We start from the raw sequence: 25,911 nt of genomic DNA, 5'->3' as shown, positions 1-25,911 counted from the left end.
TAAGGATTGGATCTTATACTTGAAAGGGCCCAGCCTCAGAAATTCCCATGCAGACTTGGGCTCATTTCACAGGGGCAGAGGCAGGAGAGCCCCAGTGAGCAGTGATGCAGGTCTCTGTTCGCTGCTGGCTGTACCTTTCAGGACTGGTTCTCATCTTCCCAAGAAACACTGAGGCTCCTGCAGACTGGGGGTTCATCTAGCTACCCCTGGGAAGCCTGAATCTGAGGAAGCAAGCCTGGGCCTCTGCTAGCCCATGGTTCATAAGACAGCCCATGAACTCTGGCAACAGGCAAGTATCCGTAATCCTGTTCAGAGCCCAGGCCCAGACGAAAATGTAGTGGGGTGAGAACTACGTGGATTTTTCTAGACACTGAAGATACTGGATCATAATGGAAGACGCACTCTGGCCCACTGTCAGGTCAGAGAAATCCTATCCACCTTTTTATGAACCTCTCCCTCCCCATGAGGTAGAAATTCTATTTTAAGCTGGGGTCACAAGCTTGAATGTCCTCAGGGTCCAGGATGGTGACTTAGAAGTAGGAAGCAAGTCCAGTGGGGACAGCACAGGCCACAAGCCCAGCAACCAGGAAAGTACAGGCCCTGTTTAAGGGGGTGGCTGCCCCTCATTTTAACTCAACTGGAGCCATTTAGGAACACAGGCCCTGTTTTGCCAGATCTTCTGACTTTCCAAAAGATGCCCAAAATTTGGATTTTTGTTTCTGTGAACGCTCCTGAGTTTTAAAAGTGGGCAACTGATTCTTACTAAAAACACAACTAGCACCAACAAATCCACCCCGTGTGTACCTGACTTGGTTAGAGGGCTGCTGGGGTTTAGCCTGTGGCTGAGATTCTCCTTCACGATAAGGACTGACCAAGAAGTCTCTCCAAGAGGGGCCGGGACTGCAGTCTATGCAACATCTTCTGAAAAGTTGCCTTGAATTATCACAGTACTAACAAAGCTTTTGGGTAATGGCTTATCAATTTTTTTTTCTGTATCGCTTAGTACATGTTATATTCATGGAGATCTCATAACTCCAACAGGACAGACAAAGGCACAGAGGCTCAGACAGGGTTTGGAAAGGCACACACCGTGGTGTTTAAACACCTGGCTTTATGTTCCCTCTCACTGGCCTCTGTGCCTATCAGGGTCAGGCCAAGAGTGTAACCTCACAGTCCTTGGGGAAGCTTAGCAGCCTTGGGCCCAGGCACAGGTGGCTTTAACCTAACTGATCCAGTTGGGAGCCACAACTTCTACGGGGATTTAGGGATGGTAGTGGGTCCCAGTTTAAGGCCCTTGACAAAAAGAGCTGCCATCAAGTTATTTTAAGTAAGTGGCTGTGGCTGGTGGTCTCTGGGACCAGATCTGCTCCATGGACCACTTGCTTGGTTGGGCAGCACTATGCATATGCGTTTATGCACACATACATATGAACACAGGTATTTACTGCCTTCAGAGACTGCATGCATTCCCCAGCTAATGCGCTGCTGCCACTGCTGGCATTGCAGCTTCAGCTTTTATTATTTTTTTTTAATGTTTATTTGAGAGTGAGCACTAGCACAGGTGGGGGGAGGGGCAGAGAGAAGGGGAGAGCGAATCCTAAGCAGGATCTGGGCTGTCAACCCAGAGCCAGACACAGGGCTCAGTCTCACGAACCATGAGATCATGATCTGAGCTGAAATCAAGAGTTGGACACCTGACTGAGCCACCCTGGTGCCCCCACTGCTTGAGTTTTAACCTTGGATAAGGTGTCTTCTATGTTTCAGCTCCTTTATTAGTAAAAGGAAACAATGTCAAAGCTTTTTTGGTCTTCCTGGTGGGAGTTAAAGGGATTAATATCAGTACAGTCTGGGGCAGAGTACAGTGTTTAGTAACCATTAAGGGCTAGCTATTATTGTTGCTATTATAATATTGCCCTGTACCCAGATCCTTTCCACATTTGTGCTACTTCCTGGGTCCTGAGAGTATCTGAATTTGCAACTCCTGTTTTTATTTAAGTTATTTTATTTATTTGAGAAAGACAAAGACAGTGTGAGGAGGGGAAGGGAAGAGAGAGAGAGAAACTGAATCCCAAACAGGTTCTGTGCTGATAACAGGGCCCAAACCCACAAACCTCTGAGATTCATGTCCTGAGCTAAAAATAAGTCAGATGCTTAACCAACTGAGCCACCCAGGCACCCCTATTTAGTTTTTTAAAAATGTTTATTTATTTATTTTGAGAGAGAGCAGAGACAGAGAGGGAGGGATAGAATAGGAAGCAAGCTCCATGCTGAGTGTGGGGCTCAGTTACGTGAACCCTGGGATATGACCTGAGCCGAAATCAAGAGTTGGCCCCTTAACCGACTGAGCCACTCAGGTGCTCCCATACTTCTTTTTGTTTTTTTCTCTCATGCTTATTTCTGATCCTCATCATAACTTATAAGGAAGACAGATTTATTTCTATTATGCAAATAATATGACTAAGACTTGGCAGGGCTCAGGACATTCCTAGGGCTACACAGCAGGAAGGGTACAGAGCTGAATTCAGAACAAACGCACACACGTCTGTTCTTCCCTCACACATGGATTTCTGTCTGCCGAAGGGATTGTCTGGCAGCCCTGACCTTCATTCCAGCAAGGCAAATACCGGGACAAGCCAAGTGACCCGTGTCTCCTTGGGTTAGAACTGGGAACTGGGTCTGTGCTTTGCCACAGTCCCTACCACTCTCTTGTAGCTTGGATGTGGAGGCTGGGAGTTGGCTGCCACTTATCACTGGTTGTGCTGCTGTTTTCTTGGTGCACAGAAATGGTTCTCTATTTTCCCATTCTGCTTACACATGGGAAGGTGAAAGATAGACTCAAAGTGCATGAATCCCACTGAATATGGCAGAGGGGGTAATATTTCTTTATGGAAGCAAATACTGCTTGATCTTATTTACTGTGCAGATATGTACATGGCCAGCCTTATCATTTTGATACCTGCCTTATCTCCATAGGCATGGAAGTTTCTGATTTGAGGTTTAAAAAAGCATAGCTTTCTCAAGTTTGAATTAAAAAGGACACTTCCTTGCCGGGAATGGGTGATGTCAGTGCTCGGCCTCTGAGGCTCGGTCACACAGACAGCCACGATCCTCACCAGGACCCATGTGTGTTCCTCTCTCATCTGTCCCTTCAGAGTGCTCTCTACTGCTCCCAGTTGCAGAGCAGTCACTGAGGCCATGGGCAAGGTGGTGGCCGTGGGCAGGGAGGGAAAGGGGGAGGTGCTGCACAGGGCAGGGGAAGGTCTTTCTGCTTCTAGCCTGCAGGGGACTGAGGGGTGGAAGATTGAAGAACAAGACAAAAACTAAGGGTTACAGTCAGTTCTCATTATTCATGGTGGTTATATTCTACAAAGTCACGGGAAAAATGAATTAGGGAATGCTGAACCATTGCTCCTAGGGGAAATGCAGGGTTAGGTTCCTGTGAGCCTCTGGTCACACCATTTTCATCAGCTGATCGATACATAACCTTGTTTGATGTGTGTTTCTGCTTAAAGACACCTTATTTAATATATATTGTTGATTTATTTACATTGCGCTCACAGCCTATAGCTCTATAACTCACATCTGAACAAAGCTATGGAACACACATATTTTTCCATAAGGCACATCACAGCCTTCTAGTGCTTAGGAAGGCTAGAGAGCCTTTGACCACTATGCACCCAGGCCATTTAAACAGCAAAAACACCAATAAAAAGCATAAACATGCAAAAAGATACGGCACTAAGTATACTGTGAAAAGGACTCCTGTTTACTGTCTAAGAGCTGCAACAAGAAATCAGAGCGCGCGTGGCCTGATTAGATTTCCGCTAAGAACATGTGTGCAGGGGACTCAAAGCTCTTGGCTGTTGCATCCATGTCTAAACATGAGTATGAAAGCACTGTGAGTATTGAGTTTGAGATTACAGTAAGTTTCAGTGAGTAAGCTAGTTAGCAAATACGCAATTTGTAAGTAATGAGGCTTGATTACATTTCCTTTGTTCCACAGGCAAACCCAACTCTGGGGCCAGGAGGTGTGGAGTCTGGGGTGGGAGTAGGGAGAGGGGCCAAGGAGAAGGGGGTCAGATGGTAAAGAGCCCCTGTGTGTGCCGGTTCCTCCACTAGGGCACGTGGGAAGGGAAGATGGAGGGAAGTGAGCCCAACTGCACACTAGTATGATGACAGATGAACCCACGTAGGAGTGCCAGCTCCAACATTTATTGGCTGTGTGGTGTCGGAGAACTCATAAGCCCTCTTTGAGCCCTGCCAGCCTTCTCAGTCACATGAAGAGGAGTGTGAAGCATAACTAGGCGGGTGTACAAGGACTCCATGAGATGATGTGCACGAGGCAGGGAATGTGACCCCTGGCCCAGGACAAACGCTCCCTTAGCTCAGCCACATTATTCTTGTTTGACCCAAACTCCTAGGCAGGGAGAGGGTCATGAGGACAGGCAGCCATGGCATTGGAGAAGCCAATGTAAGCACATAGCCCCTTTGCCTGATGTCAGGCTCTGCTCAGACCCAGGGACACTGAGCTCGGTGTACAACATGTCTGGCATTTTTGCTTGAACGTCTGATGCAGAAGCCTCCAGAGGCCATCTAAAAACAGACCTTTCAACTGTCACCTTGTAAAAAGTATGAAGTGATGTGCACCCTAGACCTCTGAGTTCCACTGCTGGACCTTACTGAGTCCCTCTTAATATCCCTCAGGGTAGATTCTGGGTGTGTGGGATCTGGGTGAACAGAGGAGACCTGGAGACTTAGGGGTGCAGGACGATGCACAGTCTGAAGAACACCTGACAATTAAAAAACCTCTGGTGTGCAGCACAGACCCTGGCCAGGCTGCCGCTAAGTTCCCGAGGCTGACTTACATTTTCCGCAGGTTGGGCAACTTCTTGAAGATACCAGTGGCCTCTAGGACAGATATGTCATTGTCGTTCAGTCGCCTGCATGGGAAATAAGCAGACGAGGTCGTGGGTTAGTTGGGGATGGGGTGCGTCCTTCGCTGCCCTCCAAGGGACCCTCCCATAGCTCCCCTGTGGCTTGAGCTAAATTGCCACCAAGACCTCACATTCAGCTGAGGTCAGTGGAGCTGGGAAAAAGTCAGAGAGAGCAGGACCAAAAGGCTGTGCCTTGCTGTGTGCCCCTGGGATGTGTAGAGTCAAAGAGAACACTCACAGTAACAACACTAAAAATGAAGACAATCATTATTTGTGCAGGGTTTGCTCAGTGCCATGTAAGACTCAATGTGATTTCTGTGCTTGCATTCTCTTACTTGATCTTCTTAACCCCCCTCGGAGGTAGGTACCACCACTTCCATTTTATAGCTAAGAACTGGACACTCAGAACTGAGAAGCAACATGCCTAATGTGCAGAAACTCAGAGAGGACCGGAGGCAGACCCAGGTGTGTGGGCCCTGCACATGCTGTGCCTTCACCCTGACCATGTCGTGGCTTTTCAGCTTTTCCACTTGTGGACAAACCAACGCACTCTTTTATTAGCATGGAGAGTTGGAGGCTCAGATAGATCTAATCATTCTAGTGTTTTCCCACTTTTGACAATTATTTAATAGCCATCTTTCTATTATAATGTAAGCTTTGTAAGGTCCTGGAAGGACCATCTGCTTTCTTTGTTGTAGAGGTTGGTGGGCCTCGCACAGTGCCTGGCTCACGGCAGGTGTTCAGAAAATACATGTAGAATGAATACTGTCTTTATTTTTGAGGCCTGGGGAGCAGGGCAGGGGATGCCTGGGTGTCTGTCCTGCGCCGAGGATGTAGAGGACAGCCACGTGACAGACCAAGAGAGGACTGCCTCCTGAGGACCCAGGTCCAGCTGGCTCAGGGTGACTGGTTGCGTGAGGACATGCAGGAGTGCCAACTCAGGTGGTACTTACAGATCAGTGACGTATTCGGGGAGGTGGCTTGGGATGCGGGCCAGCTTCTGATTGGAGCAGTCCACAATGGTGCCCTCACAGCGGCACTTCTCGGGGCACACAAGGTCCATGAAGCACTCACTGCTGAACCTGCTGCGGTAATCCTCTGAGCCTAGGCGGGGCCAAAGAGGGGGGGGGGTCAGGACCACTGGGGCTCCCAGCCCAGCTGAAGTTGTGGGCAGGGGGATGGGGAGGCACGTGGCGGGGAGTGGGGAGGGCCCAGTGATAGACACAGCACTGCCTTCAGGCATGGCCACCTGGCTGGTGCCCACCCTACCCCAGGGCCCTGCTTTCCATTTGGCCTTTGTCGTCATGATTTCAGTCCTCTGGGAAACCAGGCTCAAGCTCTGTAGGCTCTTAAGCCTTTGTAGGTCACTGCCCTTTTTGAGAAGCTGATGCGAAGTGGAGTTCTCCTCAGAGAAATACTCCTAGGTGCATGTGTACAGAATTTGGCCTATAATTTGGGGTGGAGAGTACTTAGTCCATCATGCCCATCATCTGTGGACCCTCTAAATGTTCATGAAAATCCAAATGAAGAAATTCTTACGGGGTTTTGATGGGGGCTGTCAGGGCAGGGATGAGGTAAGAGAAAAGGCTTTCAAACTCATTTCTCTCTTCAGGCAGGTAAAGAAACAATAAAGTCGTCTCAGCATATGGTGGTCAATGATCGTTGACACCAGGCCTCAGCAGTGAAGACAATAATGAGGGTTGGGGACCTGGGGATTTGGAGCCGACTGCCCTAGGGCTTGGGAATTTGGCTTAGAGTTTCCTGATGATCCTCTTTAAAAACAGTAGTAAAATAAATTAACATTTAAAAACTGTCAAGACAAGCACAACTCTTGCAGGGTTCAAATGATTTGCCCTGATTTGCCCTATCTGTGAGAATAAGCTTCGTTTAACCACAGCAAAAGGCCAGTTTTTAGCTGGAACTAAGATTTATTTTTTGACATTGACTTTCTCCTGACGTCATATAGTAATGGCAACAGTATCAACAAGTGGTGTCTCAGGAGAAGCCCAGGGGTGCTGCTTTCCAGATTGGAAATGATCCCGTGATGCCTGGGCAAACCTTGCGAGACCAGCAGTCACAGCGGAGGTGACCGGGGAAACCCGGGCTCTCCTATCAACACCAGCTAGATGATAGCAGACACCGTGCTAGGCACAAAACACAGACCCGATCCACGTTTGTCCAAGGTGTCACTAGGATGTGCTGTTAGGGCATCCATCGTCCTGTATGTGAGTATTTCTGAAAGTGTTTCAGAGAACACAGACATCACTGGATTGCTTAACTGGTTGAGACAGACCTTGGTGATTTTATCTGCATTAGAGGCACTGTGGAGCACTAGCACTGCACACGTTTTAGCAGGAGTGGGTTTGTCCAGGCTCTGACACTAGCCTCCGTCTGTCCACATGTAAAATGGGAATCTAGTGGTTGCCTCTATCTCACAGGGAGGTCCTGAAAATGCAAGGAAGAGCGAGCTAGTGAAGAGTCTCTTGGGAAGGATGAGGAATTGTACAAATACATAGGATTCTACTACTTATGTTTTGGAGAACTTAGTGGAATAGTTGGCATATCAAAGGCCAGTAACACATCAATGTAGTTAGTGATAACAGCTCACATTTATGGAGCACGGACCATGAGCCAGGCACTATTCATCAAACTTCACATAGTGAGCCCATTCAATCCTTGAAACACTCTTGAGATTATTGTGACTCCATTTTATAGATGAGAAAACTGAAGCCCTCAGGTCAACAGATATATGACAGAGGGACGACCCGAGTCAGGCCGATGCCAAGGCCTGTGTGACTAACACTATGCTTTCCTGCAGACGTGCATTTTCACAAAACTTTTATCTCAGTCCTTCTAGGAGTGATCATAGAGTCCAACTTGGCAGAGGTAGATTGAATGGCATTTTCCTGCAGTGGGTTATGGGAGGCAAGAAGCAGACATCTTCCATGCTCTTGGTTTCTTCCCCCTCAGCTTATCAATTTATGCTAATTCTTGATTGGGAATGAAGTCTCTGATTCTGAAGTGTCTTCTACTTAAGACAGGGGATCAGAGGCCTGGACCTGCCTCTCTTTCCCTCTCTGCTCCCTCCTTGTCCCCCCTCCTTCATCCCACCCTTTCACTCCCAGGCTTGTGTGAGCAAAATCTGTGCACGTATCCTGCAGTTATTTGGGCTGCTTCCTAATCCAATGCATTATGCAAATCTCTTGCCCTTGGCTTGCCAGCGTCCGTCCCACTGAATAACTTTGACCTGGGCCATCTTTCTCCAGACACATCAGCATGCTGAGTCCTGGGTGAATTTCATTTTGCAAACCCTGCTAAATGACAATCTTCTCTTGTTCCCTGCCAGTGGTTCTACACGGTGATGTTGTAAAGGGGCATTTTGTACGAAGGCATGTATTTTTTCTTTCAGAAGGCTCTACAATGGAATCCCTGCAAAGGGGAGGAACCCTGGGCACTGATCAGATGCCTCTGAAGGACGGAAGGGAGCATGCTGTGCTCTTCAACACGATGAGCTTGAAGATGCCCACTGGCTGGGCTGCGGCTGGGGACTGCTGCCGATTAAATGCGCTTTCGTTTTAATCAAGGTGAGAGCGTCTGTAGTTAGCAGGAATCGCTCTCTGTAGTATAGTTAGATTATAACTGGTGGACCTCTGCAATGGAACTGCTGACCCATTTTAATGGAATGATTTTGCAATTAGATTCGATGGACTAATATGTTCTTTCCAGCATTCCCCCCTGCTGTTTTTGTTATTGCCCTGGTTTGTAATAACGAGGGGGTCGGAGTGTGATATTTTATATGAGTGGCAGCCAGAAATGTTAATAATGGCATTTGCACATGACCCAAAGAGTTCCTTCCCCAGTCAGAGCCAGCCTGAAATGCCACCCCCATCACTTCATATTTCATTACCGAAACTACCCTGGGTTTCTCAGAGCCATTTGTTATGCCTAATGCTCATAACTACCCAAAAGTATTTTTAACTTTTCCAGAGCTTTAAAAGTCAATTTCAATCTCAATGCATATTTGTCACTGCCAGAAATACTTAGGAGGAGGGGAGTAACTGAAGAGGCCACGGCTTCTTCTCTTTGGGGCGAGTTCAGACAGCAGAGATCTCGGAGGACTTGAAGAAGGACCATAAAACAAAACCCCGGCTGAAATGGGTCATGGGAGAGCTGATGTCATCTGGCACTTCGCCTGCTCCTGCCCCTGTAGCCCTCCTCCCTTTACGTGGGCAGCTCAGAACAACGACACTTGGTACATGATCACAGAGAGCTTTAATAGACCAGGGGGTGGAAATCCACACAACGAGATTTTATTACGAATCCCTGCCCTGTGGCCACTTCCCAGGAGAGCATGTATTAACATCTGGATGGTCGTGGGACTGGGGCAGGTAGGAAGCAGCAGCTCCCACTCTGTGGATGGGCTTGGCCGCTGAGGCTAGTGCTGGGCCCAGGATGGCTGCTGTCCTTAGCGGTCTGGATTTGTGTCATTCTTTCGTCAACCAGTTTGTTGAGTGAAAGTCACAGTTTCACTGTTATCTGATGACCACAGCCCTGCCAATGCCTGCGTGTCCAGAGCTCTTCTCTTCTACCTCCGGTATCCCTAACTAACGTGGGTGGGATGAAAGGAGGAAAGGAGCAGAAAGAGGGATTGGGGGGAGATCATCAGCTTGAAGAGAGAGCCATGTGGACAAGCAAAGGGTCTTAAGTAAGGAACGGAATCAAGAGAACATTGCCAGGCACACAGTTATCCACTCATGGGCAAAGGCTGGGGGACTAGATACCAGTGGCTGGAAAACGTCAACTGATTTACCAGGAGTTCGGTGATCAGTTGGGCAGACAGCTGTCCTTGTAAGCTGTCCCCATCAGAGTCTATTATGAATGCAGCCAACTGCCTGAAACCAGAGAGAAATGCCTGTGGCCTGCAGCTGGGCACTGCCTGGTCAGAAGCCTGCTGTTGCAGAACCAGGAAGGTGCCCACAAAGGTACCAGTGTGGATCCATTCCAGAAGCCCGGTCCCTGGCATGGTGGGGGCAGTGCCAAGGACCCGAGAATGCCCCCTCTGTTCAGGATAAGGGATTGCTCCAGGCTCAGGGATTTGTTCTGTACCAAATGGATCTTGGTATATCCATGCTGGAGGGAGGAGCCATTCAAACAGCATTGCTCACTCGAGTTTTTTTTCATTAATAGAAGCAAGCTTGAGGGGGAGTGTTAAAATATTTTTCAACTCCCTATCGATTCAAGTCAATCCTATTGTTCTTTCTCACGTTATAATTGAACACGATGAGACTGTGGCTGGGAAGGGCGAGCATTAGACCTGGCAAGAGCAGCCATCCGAGCCAGGGCAAGTTAGTCACCCTCTCTGAATCCATATCCTCATCTGTGAAATGGGACTTACAAGGTTGTTGTGAAAATTGAAACAAGGTAATGATGGAAATAGTTCAGCACCTGACCTATAGTAAGCACTCAGTAAATGGTAAAAGCATCCAGAAAGGCCAACAGGACTCTGTTACTCAGCAATTGCTGGGCCCTGGCTCTGAGGGAGAAGGGACAGTCAAGTCACACATCACCACGAGAGGCCAGAGGTGGCTTCCAGGCTTACACCAGGATTTGGTTCCCAACATGACTTTTTCTCATCTGGGATGGGACAGACTTCATGATATTAACCAAAACCATAATCTTCCAGTTATACTGAGCCTAGGATTTAGTAAAAAACAAACAGAATGGGGTTGCCAAGATCCTTCTCTTGATTCTCAGAGACAGCAGATTCCTGCACAGCCCTCATGTGGCACTGAACTTGCCCCATGTGAGGAGCCCAGCTCTTGGGCCACATGTTCACTGCTCTTGGAAGGTCAAGAAAACAGCCTGGACTTTAGGCTGCATGGGGACTGGGGCCAATGTACTCATGAGGAGTGGGGTTGGGTTTAGGAGGAATTGCAAGTTAACCAAAGCCTCAGACTCATGCTGCTTTCACCCATTCTTATGCTTACATTTATCCCCAGTGTTTCTGGTAAAGATGGAGGACAGGGTGGGCCACAAGCAGTATGACCGTTGGGTTAGCTATCACTTGGGAAATGACCTTGCACTGGGCCTTCTCCAGGAAATGATGGGACATATGCCTATCTCTTTGAATAGAAGAAAAGAGGTGGTTTCTGAGCTTCAGCCTAGCTCCTTTACCCCAGAATCCAGAGTAGACTGGGGGTGGGTGACGACTCCATCTGGGGTAGGAGATTGGATCTAGATCTCAGCTTGTTCCCAGTGTGCTTCTCCATACCCATTTCAGCCCATATCTGCTGCCTGGAAGTGGAGGTACTCTGCAGATCCTTTGAGACTCCCGCCCCCCGCCCTCCGTGAGGCTAGACCAGGAGAGGTGGGTCTGGCAGGTGGCGGGCTGCGGTGCTCCAGAGCAGAGAAGAGGTGTCCAGCGGTGGTGGCGGTGGTGGCGGGCCATGCTGCAGGAGAGCGCGGTGCTTTCCGCGGTGCTTGACAGAACCATGTTCCGTTTCCATCGTTCCACCACATGGTTAGATCAAGCACAAAGGAAAGCCCCACGGCGACTGGTCAGAGTCAAGGTCAGGAAGCAGCGTCAGAGAGAGGACAGGAGCGCTCAGAGGAAGCAGCGTGGAGAAGCGGAAGCCGGAGCAGGCCCCCACGGAGCGTGATTAGTACCAGGAGCAGGGTTCCACAGGAACACTTCCGAAGATGGGAGCCCCACCGCCCTTGGACCCCGCCCCTGGGCAGACACAGGGGAAAGGGAGAAGATCAGGTGGGAGATTACTGGACACCCCTACTCAGGAGAATCAGGACATTGTGGATTATGACCGCAGGTATCTCCGGTCACATCACAGGCCTGAACCGAACCTCTATCTCCCAACTCGATTGTACAGTTGATCTGCCAAGACATCAAACTTAGCAGAAGCAGTTACTGCATGCTCTGCAACCTGGGGCCCATCCCCACAGCAGAGTAGATCATAACAGTCTGTTCCCCCAGCCCCTTGAACGAAGAGACAAGCCACAACCCCCAGTGGCCTCACAAAGCTGCAATTCTCTTCTTTAGGAAAAGCCCCTTTCCTATTCTATACCTCAGGAGTCTCCTCTGATTCCTTCAAGGACCTCCAGAAACCCTCTGGCTGACAGATATTCATCCCAGATGACTTGAAGTGCAATGGAAAAAGGGGAGTATGGTATCAGAAGAAAACACATGTCCCTAGCCAAGGAGAAAGATGGGAAAGCTAATGGGGCCCTGGGTTTGGGACTGGAAAACCTATAGTCACAACTGTCTGAGAACAGTGACCAGTTCCTATCATAACGAGTAACCTCTTTCAGACTAAGAGAAGAAAGGAAAGGGGGAAGACACCAGATTCTAGGGTCCTTCCTGATTGCAGATTTCTTCTGTGGTTGTGAATCATGGCAGTGGGTGGAGGGACCAACAACCAACTCTTTCTGGGTGCCATGGGCCCAGGTGAGGGTGTCCAGTCTCTGTGTCACTATCTGCAGTAGATCAGGGACAGTTTTTATGAACTTCCTCCCAGTGGCTTGTGCACATCTTGAAGAGGATTTTGGGATCCTCCCTCCTCTTGCCCTCTGACAGGAAAATGGAGTCACTGTTCCCCTACAATGTTTTTTTGGGGGCAAGATAGTCGAAGCATCTCAACAGTGCATAGGTTGTCTGCAATGGTTGACCAGTGAGTCAAGGTCACTCCACAGCCCCAAGTTTGACCTCTTTTAAAGACCTCCCATCTAACAAGCTAGAGTGGCCACTGTGCTCTAGTCTCAACCCTGCCTGGACATGCAGGGCTCCGAAACATCCTGGTTTTGGGATTTCACATACAAGTTTGATCAGGGACTTGGTACCAGAGCAGGAAAAATCCATCCCTTTCATGCCCCTGCTCCTAAACCTTGAAACCTTCTCTTTGATTTCTCTCAACAACAACAAAAGGAGGGACAAGAAAGAAAATTTTTGCAGAACATTGGATATCCTGGGTTTCAGATCTCGTCTTGAAATCCTACTCTATAACCTCAGATGATATTTCCCCACTGTGCAGGCCTCAATTTCTTCATTTCTAGCAGGGACTGGGTGAATTCTGAGGTCTCTAAAACTCGGTGGAGCCCTGAGCAGTATCTGGCCGTTGGCCATCTTTTCTCATATTGTGTCATCACCCTCTGTACTTTTCACCGTGAATTTCTTCTTGCCGACAGATCGCTACACAAAGGAGGAAGGTGTGATGGAAGACAGGCAGCATCTTCCAAATGCCAAGTGCTCCCCTGAGGATGGGCTTGGGGTCCCAGGCAGCCAGACGGTGCCTTTCTAGGGGGACTTAATCTGACGGTCAGATTACCCCAGCTGGCAGCATTCACCTTTAACCTGATATTGCTGCCCAGGGCGGCGGATGCAGCTGATAGAGGCAGACACAGGGCAGCTGGGAACCAGACGCCCTGCGTAAGGAGGGGCTTTATGCATTGCAGGAGCAGCCCTCAAATTGGCTTCTAATTACATCAGCTGTCTTTGCAATGGGGGTGCTTTTAGGGGAAAGTAAAACCCAGAGTTATTATCTGTCAACTCCAGTATGCATCACCTGCCCCTCCTTCTTCTGCGGCTTCATGGAAACACAGAGCTTTAGACCTATGACTTCTGTATCCCCTAAAGCCAAGGCGGGTCTGGGCCCCACGGTCTATCAAGGCCAAGGCCTTTGATGCCCAACAGTAGGTCTCTCCACCTCTCTTCTCTGCAGCTACATGAAATAATAGCACATAGAATGCTATCTGTCAGGCATCAGCTCTGACGTTCTCCACTTTTACAGGAATAATCTGCTCAGTATTGATTTAAAAAAAAAACTATCTTTTAGTCAGTGTCAATCCAAGAACCCTGTGCTTTTTTTTTTTTTTTTTAACGTTTCCAAGCACTCCTACCCTCCATAGGAAAAGCAGCCAGGATCCCTCCCATGCAAAGGTAGGCAGGTAGTGGCACAGCAAGACAACTATGTGTTACTGTTCCCTAGGTCAGCTTGCTATTTTCTTTCTCCTACTTCGTTCAATATGTACCCCCATCCTGCCGCCCCTAGTCCCAGCCCACAGTCATTCCTAGGCACCTGCCAAGATTTTGTCCCTGGGAGATGCCATCCTCAGAAGTGGGCTGGTCCCCCTCCTGCTCTGCCCACCCCCATGGTCTTGGCATCAACATGAATCCTTGAGATCATGACAGGACCCCTGTGAGACTGAGGGGTTGGGGTAGGGGCTGGGAGATGGCACTCTGCCCTCCTCTGCCTCTTATTGACCCTCTTCTGGGGCACAGCTGCTTGTCATAGCTAATTAAGTCAGCCCCCCAGACTTGGATAAGAACAGAGGAGACAGAGGGAAGAAGAGGCGTACATTATGAGAAAGACCCTGGGGAAGGATGGTTGTGCCTCAGATGACAACCCAGGGCTGGGAGAGGGTTTTCCTCCCAGAGATACTGCCAGCCCAAGAAGGAATTTAAGGAGTTTTGGGGAGTGGGGGGGCAGGACCATAAGACTAGGGAAGAGAGTCATCCAAGCAGTTGGACTTTTCCCACTGCTCCTTCTCTCCTGCATGCTGCATGGTGTTGAGGAGTGAGCCAGACCTGGGTGCTGCCTCCACTGTTGGCTGTGACCAGGGGGTGCCCTTTTACCTCGGAGCCCCTGGCTCTCCAAGCTGCAGAATGAAGACTCCTTTAGCTGATCTCACAGGACTAGTGGAAGAACCAAGTCAAACCAGATGCACTCAGCACAGAGTTCATCACAAGCAAGAAGCTGACATTGTTATTCTGGGGAAGACAAATTGGGACAAACACCTCATTCTGCCACAAAGTCCCTGTGGTACCTCAAAGCCCTCTTGAGGTATTAGGTTCTATTGAAAGAGATAAAATAGCTAAAGTTTATCACTCTGGAGACGTGGACTGAAGGATCTGACTTAGAGGCCAAGAACAATGCGAAAGAAGCAGAAGTCTGTCTGATGGTCTTCTCCCGGTGACCAGTGACCAAGCTGTCATTCTCCCTGGGAGAACTCGCTCACAGAAGATGCTGTTGGGCAGGGGAGAAGAAGGGCTCTTGCTGACACACAGATTGTGAGGGCTGGTGCCAACCCATCTCAGAACAGTATACTATCAATCTCTCACCACTGAGAGCACAAGGCAGCATGGTGATTTTTTTCTAGTAGCAAATGACACAAATGCTCGCCATTTTTAACTGCCTGTTTACTAGCTATTGGGTCAAGGACAGCTACTTTTCTTTTCAAGATGAACTCCCCTGCCATTCACCCCCAGGGTCGTTCCTGGGTACAGCAGGGAGGAAGGTTTCCAGTGACAGCTTGGCAACTGGAAAGTGAGGCTTTGCTTTCCTAGAGAGTCCAACTCTTTGCTGTTTTCTCCATAAACAGACTGCATCAATCTAGAATGGAGGAGACAGCTGGCTAAAATGTCTGTGAAATCTGTAGCACACTGTGGTCTAAGAGCTGTACCGAAGGTGGTCTTAAGGGGATGGGAGTACCCCAACATTACATGCTGCCCGCAGGCTGGCCTGGGACACATTTATTTCCCTATCTGCCACTTGGGGAGCATGCTTTGGAGACTAAAAGAAGATAAATCGTAGCCTCTAAAAGACACATGTGTAAAGGCTGCCCCCCCCCTAGATTCCACCTGACCCTGGAGATAGGCTGCCACCTGGGTTCTGTCTCTCCTGAAATTGTGCACCACCCCCCTGCCCCGTGCTTTTATTGTGTGTGTGTGTTTTATTTTAAATCCATAAGGTAATTGGTTTTCTGCAGGACTAACTGAATTTCCCCAATTTAATTTGCAGAGATGCTCCCTAGGAGCCATTACAGCGCTTGCTGTCCTCCAGATTGGATTACTGGCCTCTCTGGGGCTGTGGTACTCTGAGTGGAAGGTGGGGCCCAGCCCCGTAACCTGATTACCTGAGCAGCGGAACTTCTTGCTCTTGATCTGGCTGATGCGTTTGTTGGCCAGCCGGCGCGGGCTGCTGCAGCGGGCCCCGCTCGTCTCGATGGGGTTGTCCTGCAGGTAGTCGGCCAGCCACTTCAAGTGACAGTCGCACACAAACGGGTTTTGGGCTAAGTGGCTGTGAGAGGGATGAGAATTGATCAGGAGTGACCCGAGTGCCACTCTCCGCCACCGCCGTGCCTGGTGCTGGGCCCCCCCTCATCAGGCAGAACGTGGGAGGCGGGGGGTGCTGAGGCCTGCGATCTGCCAGGGAGGGTCACAGGTGCAGCTGGCCTCAGTTGGTGTCATCTCCTGGCTCTCTTGACCTGGGGCAGGACCCACCACTCATCTCGACTCTGACCCATGCCCATTCTGTTGGGTGAAGTCACAGGCTCAGGGTTTGCGCTTACAGTGGCCTGGATTTTATTTCTCTAAGCTCAGTAGTGCCAGGCACATAAAACAGCTGGTGTGGTGACTGGCACATGGTGGGTGTTCCCCATATAGCAGTGGGTATTGCTGTAATCCTCATCATCACCAGGGCAGCACCGTGGGTCTGGCTTCCCCTGGCTCATAAGAAAACTCTTCACGGTGCCAGCACAGTGCCCAGCGCAGGGCCGCTGTTCAACATACAGCAACTGTTCTTAGCTCTTTATCAGCACCTGTCTCTGGCCACAGGGGTAGTAAGTGCCTGGTGACTTAGCAGGCATCCAGAAGCCCAGGTTCATTGTCAGGCCTGGGCTGGGCTGAGATCTGTCGTCAGGTGTCATTTATCCAATGGAGTTACTTATAAACATTGGCAGTGTTCGGGAGTGAGGAAGCACTCCCAGAAGGGAAGGTGAAAAATTCTGAGTGCCTGTACCATAGGCTTGGTTTTGCAGAGTGGTGCGGGGTGCTGGTGGGGAGGATTGGGCTCATAGCAGAGACGGAGCCTGCTCAGAATACAGTGGTTAAGTGAGCAGGTGAGCAGCAGCTCTGCCTGTTCGAATCCTGCTTACTAGCTGTGCAAACTTGAGTAAGTTACTTCCCCTCTCTGTGCCTTGGTTTCCTCACCTAGAAATGAGGAATCATCACAACGCCTACCTTACAGGGTTGCTGTGAGGTCTGAAGATTTGAGGAAAGGGGCAGTGCTCAGTGAGGTGTTGGGCATGGGGTGAGCGCTCAGTACAGGTGAGCTGACGCCATACTCACGGCAGCCTCCAGACAGCTTCCAGGACCTGCTCACCTGGCCTCCACTGTGGGTGCTGCCTGTGTCTGGGTGTCTGGGGTCCCTTGCTGCCTGTGTGTGTGTGTGCCGGCACCTGAGGGGGCATACTCACAGGGTCTGGATGGCCTGCAGGGGAGCAAAGAGTCCCTTGCTGATGGTCTGCAGCTTGTTGTCGTACAGGGAGAGCAGATTGAGGTTCTGCAGGTCCTGAAACGTGTTCACCCGCAGGCAGTTGATCTTGTTGGCATTGAGGAGGCTGTGAGCAGAAGAGAGGCCAGTGACTCACTGATCCTGGGAATCACCCGCGGTGCAAAGGCTGCACCTGCAGGGGACAGGCTTCAGAGCTCCCAGTGCCCTCCTTACAGCCGTGGGCTCTTGGAGCTGAGTGAGTGAGTGAGTGAGTGAGTGAGTGAGTGTGTGTGTGTGTGTGTGTGTGTGTGTGTGTGTGTTTCTGTCTTGCATTCCCATAGCCACTGGGCCTCCAAACACGTCTGGGCACAGTGACCATGGACGCTGTGCCACTGACTGAAATCCCCCGCAGCCTCCCGTTAGCCAGGCCCTCAGAGGAAGCCTGGAAATGGCAGCACACATGCTTAACTTTCTGCTTGAGAACACAGAGCTTCCAGGAGTGGGGAAAAAAATTTTGGCACAGTTGTTTCAATGCTTTAGTTGATTGACTAAGGGCAATTTTGATTCAGAAGACTCCTTAGAGTTCTTTGAAATCACTGATCCCATTGGAAAGGTGATGGAAGGTATAGGTCATCCAATCCTCCCAGGGAAAGATACATCTGCGGGTAAACACGCGAGCATGCACAAACACATTCGTTCTCTCTGACACACACGCGCGGCTCTCACGCACGCACACGGATGGAGCCCCATATGACCCGAGCTCTGCCCCTCTTCCCCTCGTCCATGCATCCCTGCTCACTATGCTTTGTTCCTTAGACATCCCATAAGCATTCTGGCGCAGGTCCTTTGAACATGTTCTTCTGCCTTCTCCTCCTCCGCATCTCAGGTCAAATGTCACCTCCTCAGAGAGGCCTGTCCCGATCCCTGCACCTCCAGCTAGACCCCAGGAGCCCCGTGACTGTGTCTCCTAGCTCCAGTTTATTCTCTTCGTAGCACTTCTCTCCATTTGTGATCACAGGGTGTTTGTCCCTGTTTATCCCTGGCCTCCCACCTATGACGACTATATGCCCTGTCACAGATGACATCACTTTCATTCCCTTTATTCTTGGTGCTCAGCACAAGCATTTATTAAGAAATATACCCAACCCCATATGCAACTCCAGGGGACCACACTCCTCTAATGAAACGCTTGTCTGCCCTGGTTTTAGATCTGCAGATTCCTCCCTACACACACACACACACACACACACACACACACACACACACACACAAGCATCAGAGGAAGTTGCCTTTTGGGTGAAACTCTGGTCCAGCACAGGTGGTGCCAGGAGGGCTATAGGAGAGTTCTCCAGCATGGGGCTGGTAACTCAAGCAAATCTGATTCCTAAGAATTTCCTTTATGATCCTAGGCCAACAGGTTGTGCCCTCTTAACTAGTGTAAAATCGTTTCTCATTCCCTCGTCAATAAGAGTGGGGGAGAGGAGAATTAAACTAACCAGTAAAAATGTTAAAATTTTAACATTTCTCCTTACAAGGCTGGCTCAGAGCTTCGCTTGTGGGGAGTGGCCCAGGAGACTCATAATGGGCTGGCCTGCCTCCGGAGGCTTTGATGCCAGGGCCCAGGGGGGACTGAAACTGGTGCCAGGGGAGGGGTGCCCCTGGGAGCTCAGCCTTCTGTAGCACCTCTCCCTTGCTGCAGGCCCGGCCTCTCAGTGAGGCCCCTGCAGCCCGGCGCAGGCAGGCAGCTGTGGCAGTGACGAGTGGACGAACTGTCTGTTTAATCTGGCTGATAATGGGTAGGGTCCCAAGAATTCAGGCAGAGGTCCTCCTGCCTTGCAGTGGAGGAACACTTGAACACTCTTCTTGTTTTCCAAAGTGCCTTCCTGACATCCTGTTGTTCTAACCTTGGCAGATGGGCACAGCCAGCCTCCCAGGTACAGGTGAGAGAACTGAGGCTGAGGATGTGGTGGCTTGGTCAAGGTTACATGTGTTTCCAGGGAACACGCTGGAGGCAGTTATGAGAACTGATGTCTCTGGAGGATGCACTTCTTTCTTTCTTTACCCATCTGTCTATCCCCTGGTGACATTCCCCCAAGTATGTCCTGTGCTTTGTAGATTACATTTTAGTCAAGGTCGGTTTTTTGGGGGGACATTCCAAGGAGGACACCATGGAGCAAAGAAACACAGAGAAAAGCTGGAGGGACCCAGCAGAGCTAAGCACCCATGGGGAAGGAGTGGGCCCTTTACACACCTGTGTTTGCTGTGCTTGTTAACAAAAGAAAATAAAGTACGTGGTAAATGGTTTGTTCCAAACCTTGATATTCAGGGCCTTCTGAGGGCACCTCCTTGCTAGGAAATATTGAACAATTCAGTAAAGAGACCAAGTCAGAGGTGCCAATCTGATGCCCTGAAGACAGAATCCTCCCTGCAATGTATTGTGACATCCCACATGCAAATCTGTTCATTCACCCTCCCAATGTTTTAAAATCAGGAAATCTCTCTCTCTCCTTCTCTCTCCTTCTCTCTCTCTCTCTCTCTCTCTCACCACACACACACACACACACACACACACACACACACACACACACACACCAGATGTCTATTTCCTCTTGCAAAAAAATTTCAGAGCCTCTAGCAACAGAGTCCATTGAAGGCAGCTATGGGGGGGCTGTCCTCTATTGACACCACCTATGCTCCCTGTTTGCCACAGTCCCTAGGCTTCCCTAGTGATGCCTTATCACCAGTCTCTTCACCTGTCTTGCCTGAGCGGGCACTCATACCTGAGACCCTAGTGTAGATGAATGAGCCCAGCTGCAGTTCTGGGGGATGCCAGACATTAGACAAAGAGGAGGCCCCCAGGGAGAGAGCAGTGGTGACTCTGACCTGCCTTGAAAGGGTATCCGATCTGCATACTCCTGGGGCAACCCTCCTCACTCATCAGAAGTACTAAGGCTTCTTTTTCTGATCCAAATGCTTTTCCTTGTTCCCTACTGCTTCTAGATGTCTTAGCATGGGGTGTTATCACAAAGATGGAAGGCGTCAAAACACCCCAGGCTGGTGGAATTACTAGGCAAAGACAGCATGAGGTGCAGAGCGCATGAAGCAGGGAGCAAGCGGAAACACAAAAGGGCACTGTCTCCAGTCACCCGCTCCCTCCCAGGTTGTTTGGCTCCCTAAGGCAAGACACTAGGTGCAGGGAGAGATAAAATTAAGCTGCTTATCCAGATTTAGATGCCAAGGACAGCCTCGCTGATCCCTAGCACCTGCAAGATCTAACAGCCCATCCTTCTGTCCCCTCTCCTTTGGGAGGAAGGCTGGCAGCTATTCAACTCCATCTGTCTTCCATGAAAGGATCTCTGAGCTACCTGGTACATGGACAAGAGTTGGAGGGGAATTAAAAAAACACACTGTGACCGAGCAAATAGAGAGTAGACACTTATTCAGAATGGGGTTCGGCATTTCCATAAGAAGTCCTGAAGACAGGCCTTCTGTCTCTTTCCCTGGAGGGTTGAGTCTCCCTCTTTCTCCCTCAAGGCTGCTGGGTCTGCCCTGTCCTATTTCATCTCCCTTTGAGAAACAGCCATGTAGTTGATGAAATGATACTAATAATGCAGCGACATCTCTAGGGACCACAGCTCTGTGCAGCCCCATGCCAAGCCTTTTCCAAACACTTTCCATGCAGTATTTTATTTCACCCTCATAGCAGCATTAAGATTGTCCTCATTTTGCCAGTGTGAGGAAACTGAGGGTCTGAGTGGTGGTGGATTTGACCAAGCAGTAAATCAAGCACCAACCTGTCTCCAGACTTCAGCTTTTATCCACCACATAGAATTCATACTTATTTTTCCATGCCCAGTGGGAGCATGTTCCTGATCTCTGGGAGTGGCTATTTTTGCTAGCTTTGGAATGCATTGGGCATGGAATGCACCAGGTGGACAAAGGTCTGGTTGGATCTGGGAGACTGCTTGTCTAGAGTGATCAGAAATCCTGCCAACTCTTAGGAAGGTCTTGGCACCAAGTTGTCAGAGATGGGATGCTCTTTGGATGCTCACCGAACTGCCACTGGCACAAAGTGGCAGGTTCTTCACTGAGTGGCTCACACATGCATAAAGCAGTGTCAACCTTCGGTGATCATGAACCACATGCTGACTTGGGAGCTGGTATGCCTGGCTCCCTTGAATTCTCACACTACTCTGGGCAGATCAGGGGACAGTGATGAAGCAGAGACAACAGCATCCTTCATGCAAGATGAGAGGCTCCAGCTTGCCTCATTCAAAAGCCTGCCTGGTATTCAAAGTCAAAACTGACATCCCAACTAGACCTCAGCTTGATCTGTTGTTGGATCCAGTGAATTGGGGGTTGGGAGCATCCTGTGCTCATAAATATTTCCCCTAGAAGCAGATCCAGCTATCTTTTGGGGCCACCTTCTCCCAGACCCACCTCCTAAAGATTTTGAAGGTCTTATAAGCAAAAGGAGAGAGAAGGGCTGAGATGGTCAGGCCAGACGAACAGCAGGACCACATGACGTAACAGATAACAAGCATGACGTATGATCAAACACCCACCAACCCCCTTATAAATACAAATGCACTGAATCTCCCCACTAGAGAATAAGTTCTATCTCCATCTGACAGAGGACGCCGTTGGAACACAGAAAGCTTAAGTACTGGTGACCAAAGTTGCACAGCTAGTATGTGGCAGGTTGAGAAGTGAATCCAGCTGTCTTAGCCCAAAGACTTTGTTCCCACCCCTTATGCCTCCATGACGCCCATTAAGGGATCTTGGGAATCACCTAATGCTTATGGGAGGAGGTGGCAGTACGTTCTCTGTAGCCATTCCCATTAAGCTAGTGATGATCCTACAACAAGACAAAACAAAAAGAGCCATGCTCCCTTCAGAGGGGATTAAGGAGGATGGCGCATCTGGCAGTAGGAGTGCACAGACATCACCTTCTATATTTATTTCCGAGTGTCAGCCCCATGAGGCCCTCTCCCACCCCTACTTCCACACACACGTTTGGCTTCCACATATGTTCCATGTCAAGAGGTATTAGCATTCAGCCCATTGGCTAACCAACACAATGATGCTGCTAAGAGATAATCCTTTCCAGAACCGTTGCCTTCAGAAAAGACCAGGCAGGAAACAAGCCACAGAGAAGCACAGAGATGGCCCTTGTAGAGGGGGGAGTGAAATAGCCTGAGTCTGGGCTAAGCAGGGTTCTTATGACTCAAGTACTCCTGCTCGAGGACCGGCTGCTCTCAACACAGGAGGCAGCTGGAAGCTTCCTTCCTCCAGGGTCTAGGAAATACAGGGAGAACAAACACAGGAGGAAGATGAGATCCACCTTCATTAGTGAAAACACCCTGCCACACCCACTTTCCCTAAAGAGGCTGATGGGGCCCCCATTTTTAGCCACTATTCTTGCCCACATCTCCTCCCAGATGAAGATTCCCATGGAGCTCACAGGCCTTTGCTACACGGTTTGGAAAACACAAACATCTGGATTTGCCTTAATCATAAATTGCATTAAAATCACCTTGGCAACTCCAGTAGTTCACATGTTGATTCAGTGGCCCAGAGCTAACATTTTGGGTGGGATTTATACTCTCCACACCTGCCCGCGGGTCTGTGGAAGGGAGCACAGTACCCCTCCTACTGGTGTGGCGTTTGTTTGGAAATGCCAAAAGCATATTCTAAACTCCAAAGTACAAGGTTTGCTCAGAAAATTTGCCAGGAGGGAGAGCGTAGTGACCCCCTTCCTGGAAATAAGTGAAGTCCTTGCAGGAAAGACCATGAGATGGGAGGATGGCCCAAGCTCCTGCCAAGGATGCAGGTGCTTTGTGGAGGCTCCTTTTCCTAACACAAGGCTGGGAGTCAGTTTGTTTCATAAATACTCAGATGCAGATACATACGAGGGGGAAGACGGTACCAATAACTGCTTGGCATGCTTTCTATTGCTCCTCCTTAAAAAGGTTTCTCCCTGCAAGTATTTACTACCATTATCCATTGGCATAAACTATTCATGAGGACACCAATCTGGGGAGGTATTTTGGACCCCTGAATAAGCTGCAGGACATAGAGTCAAACCTCACTCATTAATGTCTTCCTTTTTTTTTTTTTTTAATTTCTCTAGAATTAACCGTCTGTCATCCTGAACTTAAAAAACTTTTTTTTTAAATGTTTATTTATTTTTGAGAAACAGAGAGAGAGATAGGTGCAGAATGAGAGGGAGACACAGAATCTGAAGCAGGCTCCAGGCTCTGAGCTGTCAGCACAGAGCCCAACACAGGGCTTGAACCCATGAGATCATGATCTGAGCCAAAGTCAGATGCTCAACCGACTGAGCCACCCAGGTGCCCCTGAAATTTTTTACCTACTGCTCTCTTGCCTTAGCACAGATGTTATGCTCTCATCATTACCATATGATATAGGGAATTTACTCTGACCTTCAGGAACCTATTGAGACCAGACATGGGGAGAAGCCTGGTGATATCTGGTGCCATGAGGTCAAGAAACCCTAACCCTGCCAGTCTCGCTCTGGGCCATGTCAGGCTCGACACTCAGGAGAGGAAACAGGAGGCGCCTTCCCAGGCCCAACTAGGGACAAAGAAGACTCTTCTGTTCCCTCCCAACAATGGCAGCACTGCTGGTCACAGGCTGTGGGTTGTCATGGTGATTCGTGATGTAAGGGAAACTGCAAATGTAGCAATGCCACCGGGTGGCCTGCCTGAAAAACAGGACCTCCTTGGAGTCCACAGACAGAGCCCTGTAGGAACAAGGTGCAAGCTGAGGGAAACAGAGATTCTGAGAGACAGGACATGGAGCCATCACCTGCTATCAAGAGATCAAAGGCCTCCCCCTAGTGTAACCTGGCTTGCTTCTTCCCTCCCTCAACAGCTCCTAGGGTGGCCATGCACCTTTTGGTTACTGGTCCTTTAAGAGGGGCGAATTGTTCACTCAATGACCAAGCATGGGATGACTCCAGATTTTGTCTCCTTGAAGGCCTTCCTTGGGAACCCCCAGGTGCAAAAGAAAGGGAAGAAGCCCTCCCTCAAACGTGCATCACAAAGTAAGTCTGCTTCCACTGCAGGGGAGAGTTCTTACCATCTTACCTCAACCCCATCTTTAAAGACAAGCAGTTCCCTCATGCCCTCTCACAGGGGTTAGTGAGATGACAGAGGACCAGAGAAGTCCCAGGGAGACAGCAGCCTGTGACAGATACTGAGGCATAACGGAAGGAACCAGACACAGTCAGTTCAGCAGCACCTCCTCCTTGGCATGAGCCAGTGAGGCATGTTTGCCCTGTGGATCACAAAACTAGTTCTGCAGATCTGTCTGTGACGGGGCCTGAAGCAGAAGGCTCTGGCATAGACTCTAGAATCAGACTGCCTGGATGCCAAGGCTCTGTCACTTACATGCTGAGGAACAATGGCCATGTGACTTAACTTTTCAATGCCTCAGTTTCCCTGTCTGTAAAATGGGCCTTTTCACAATATCTCTCTCTTAGTGCTGTTGTACAGACTAGAGAAGCGTATAGACATATAAAATTGCTTTGGTACAGGTTCTGGAGCAAATTAAGTAGTTAAATAAATGTTAGCTGCTACTATTAGCAGCAGTAGTAATACTTGCAGAACAGCTGGTGAGGAAAAGTGAGCTACAGGAGTGAAGTTTGCTCACTGCCCTGTAATTGGCATGTTGCTTGGCAGACTCCAAGTTTCTCAAATGGTCTTGTCTGCCTTCCAAGAAAATCAAACAACAGGTGCCTGGGTTGTCTTAACTTATTCCAGCCCAAAGACAGTCTGGGTTGGTTTAAGACCTCCTGGAGCAAGCTTAACATCGACGGTGCCCAGCAATTACATGAAAGCTTCTACCTCAGATGACTGCCTACCCCACTCAGGCCACCTCCCTGCGCATGCTGTGCAATCGACGAGCACTAAATGAATGCTCTGTATTTCCTGGGAGAGCTGAAACAGCACCCCTTGCAGCTGCCCATCAGAGGAGAAAGTGATGGCTCTAGAGCTACACTGATGGCTTCTCGTGTTTGGGGAGAGGTTGACCTCTGAGCTACAGAGTAAGGGATCTGGGGGCACTCGGCTGGCTACATACCAGGGTCACCAACTTCTCAGATGTCCCTGGAACCCAGAAGCCTGGCTGGGCAGGGGAATGGAAAAGAGCAAGAGCATCCTAAGCACTGACCCTAACGTTTCTGGTGAGGAAGGGGATGGGTGCAGCCGGGTGAAGCGGGTGGGTCACTCCTCTGGTGACTCAGCTGCTCCCATCCCTGGACCCAGGAGCATTTGACCAGTGGCATCTCTTGTCTTAACCTTGCATTCTGAGACGTTTTCATGTGGGATATTTCAGTACTCCACACATTAGGAGGGGCTATCTAACATACTTCTTGTCCAAATGGGTATAGGACTTGCTTCCCAGCACTGTTTTAAGGAGAGACAGACTGATAGACCACCGTGCACTCTCCCAATGGTAAACAAGGATTGTTATTAATAACCAATGAATGTGCGCTTATACCATGAGTGTCTGTAGGAACCGAACCTGTTTAGGATTAATTACAGGGAGACATCCTAGTTATTTTGAAACCTTTGAAGATTTTGAGAATAGCCTTTTCTGAGTTTTCCAGAAGCCATTACTGAGCATTAGTATAAGAAAGAACTGCCTAACCTTCTAAGTACACAATGATG

The 25,911-nt window shown here is 49.5% G+C and overlaps 1 protein-coding gene across 1 annotated transcript in view; it reads right to left on the bottom strand.

Annotated features, from left to right (window-relative positions):
* The window catches only part of SLIT3 (slit guidance ligand 3), a 593,860-nt gene that overhangs the window by 73,284 nt on the left and 494,665 nt on the right, over window positions 1-25,911 (bottom strand). The window contains exons 13-16 of the mRNA XM_029941248.1: window positions 17,199-17,342; window positions 15,858-16,021; window positions 5,888-6,038; window positions 4,866-4,940 (exon numbers count right to left, since the gene is read on the bottom strand). Of these exons, the coding sequence (XP_029797108.1) occupies window positions 4,866-4,940; window positions 5,888-6,038; window positions 15,858-16,021; window positions 17,199-17,342 (534 nt within the window). The remainder of the gene's footprint in view (window positions 1-4,865; window positions 4,941-5,887; window positions 6,039-15,857; window positions 16,022-17,198; window positions 17,343-25,911) is intronic.

The sequence above is a fragment of the Suricata suricatta genome, chromosome 6 (assembly GCF_006229205.1).
Source record: "Suricata suricatta isolate VVHF042 chromosome 6, meerkat_22Aug2017_6uvM2_HiC, whole genome shotgun sequence".
NCBI lineage: Eukaryota > Metazoa > Chordata > Mammalia > Carnivora > Herpestidae > Suricata > Suricata suricatta.
Note: the sequence above shows the minus strand (reverse complement) of the source record. Positions and strands in the feature narration are given on the sequence as shown.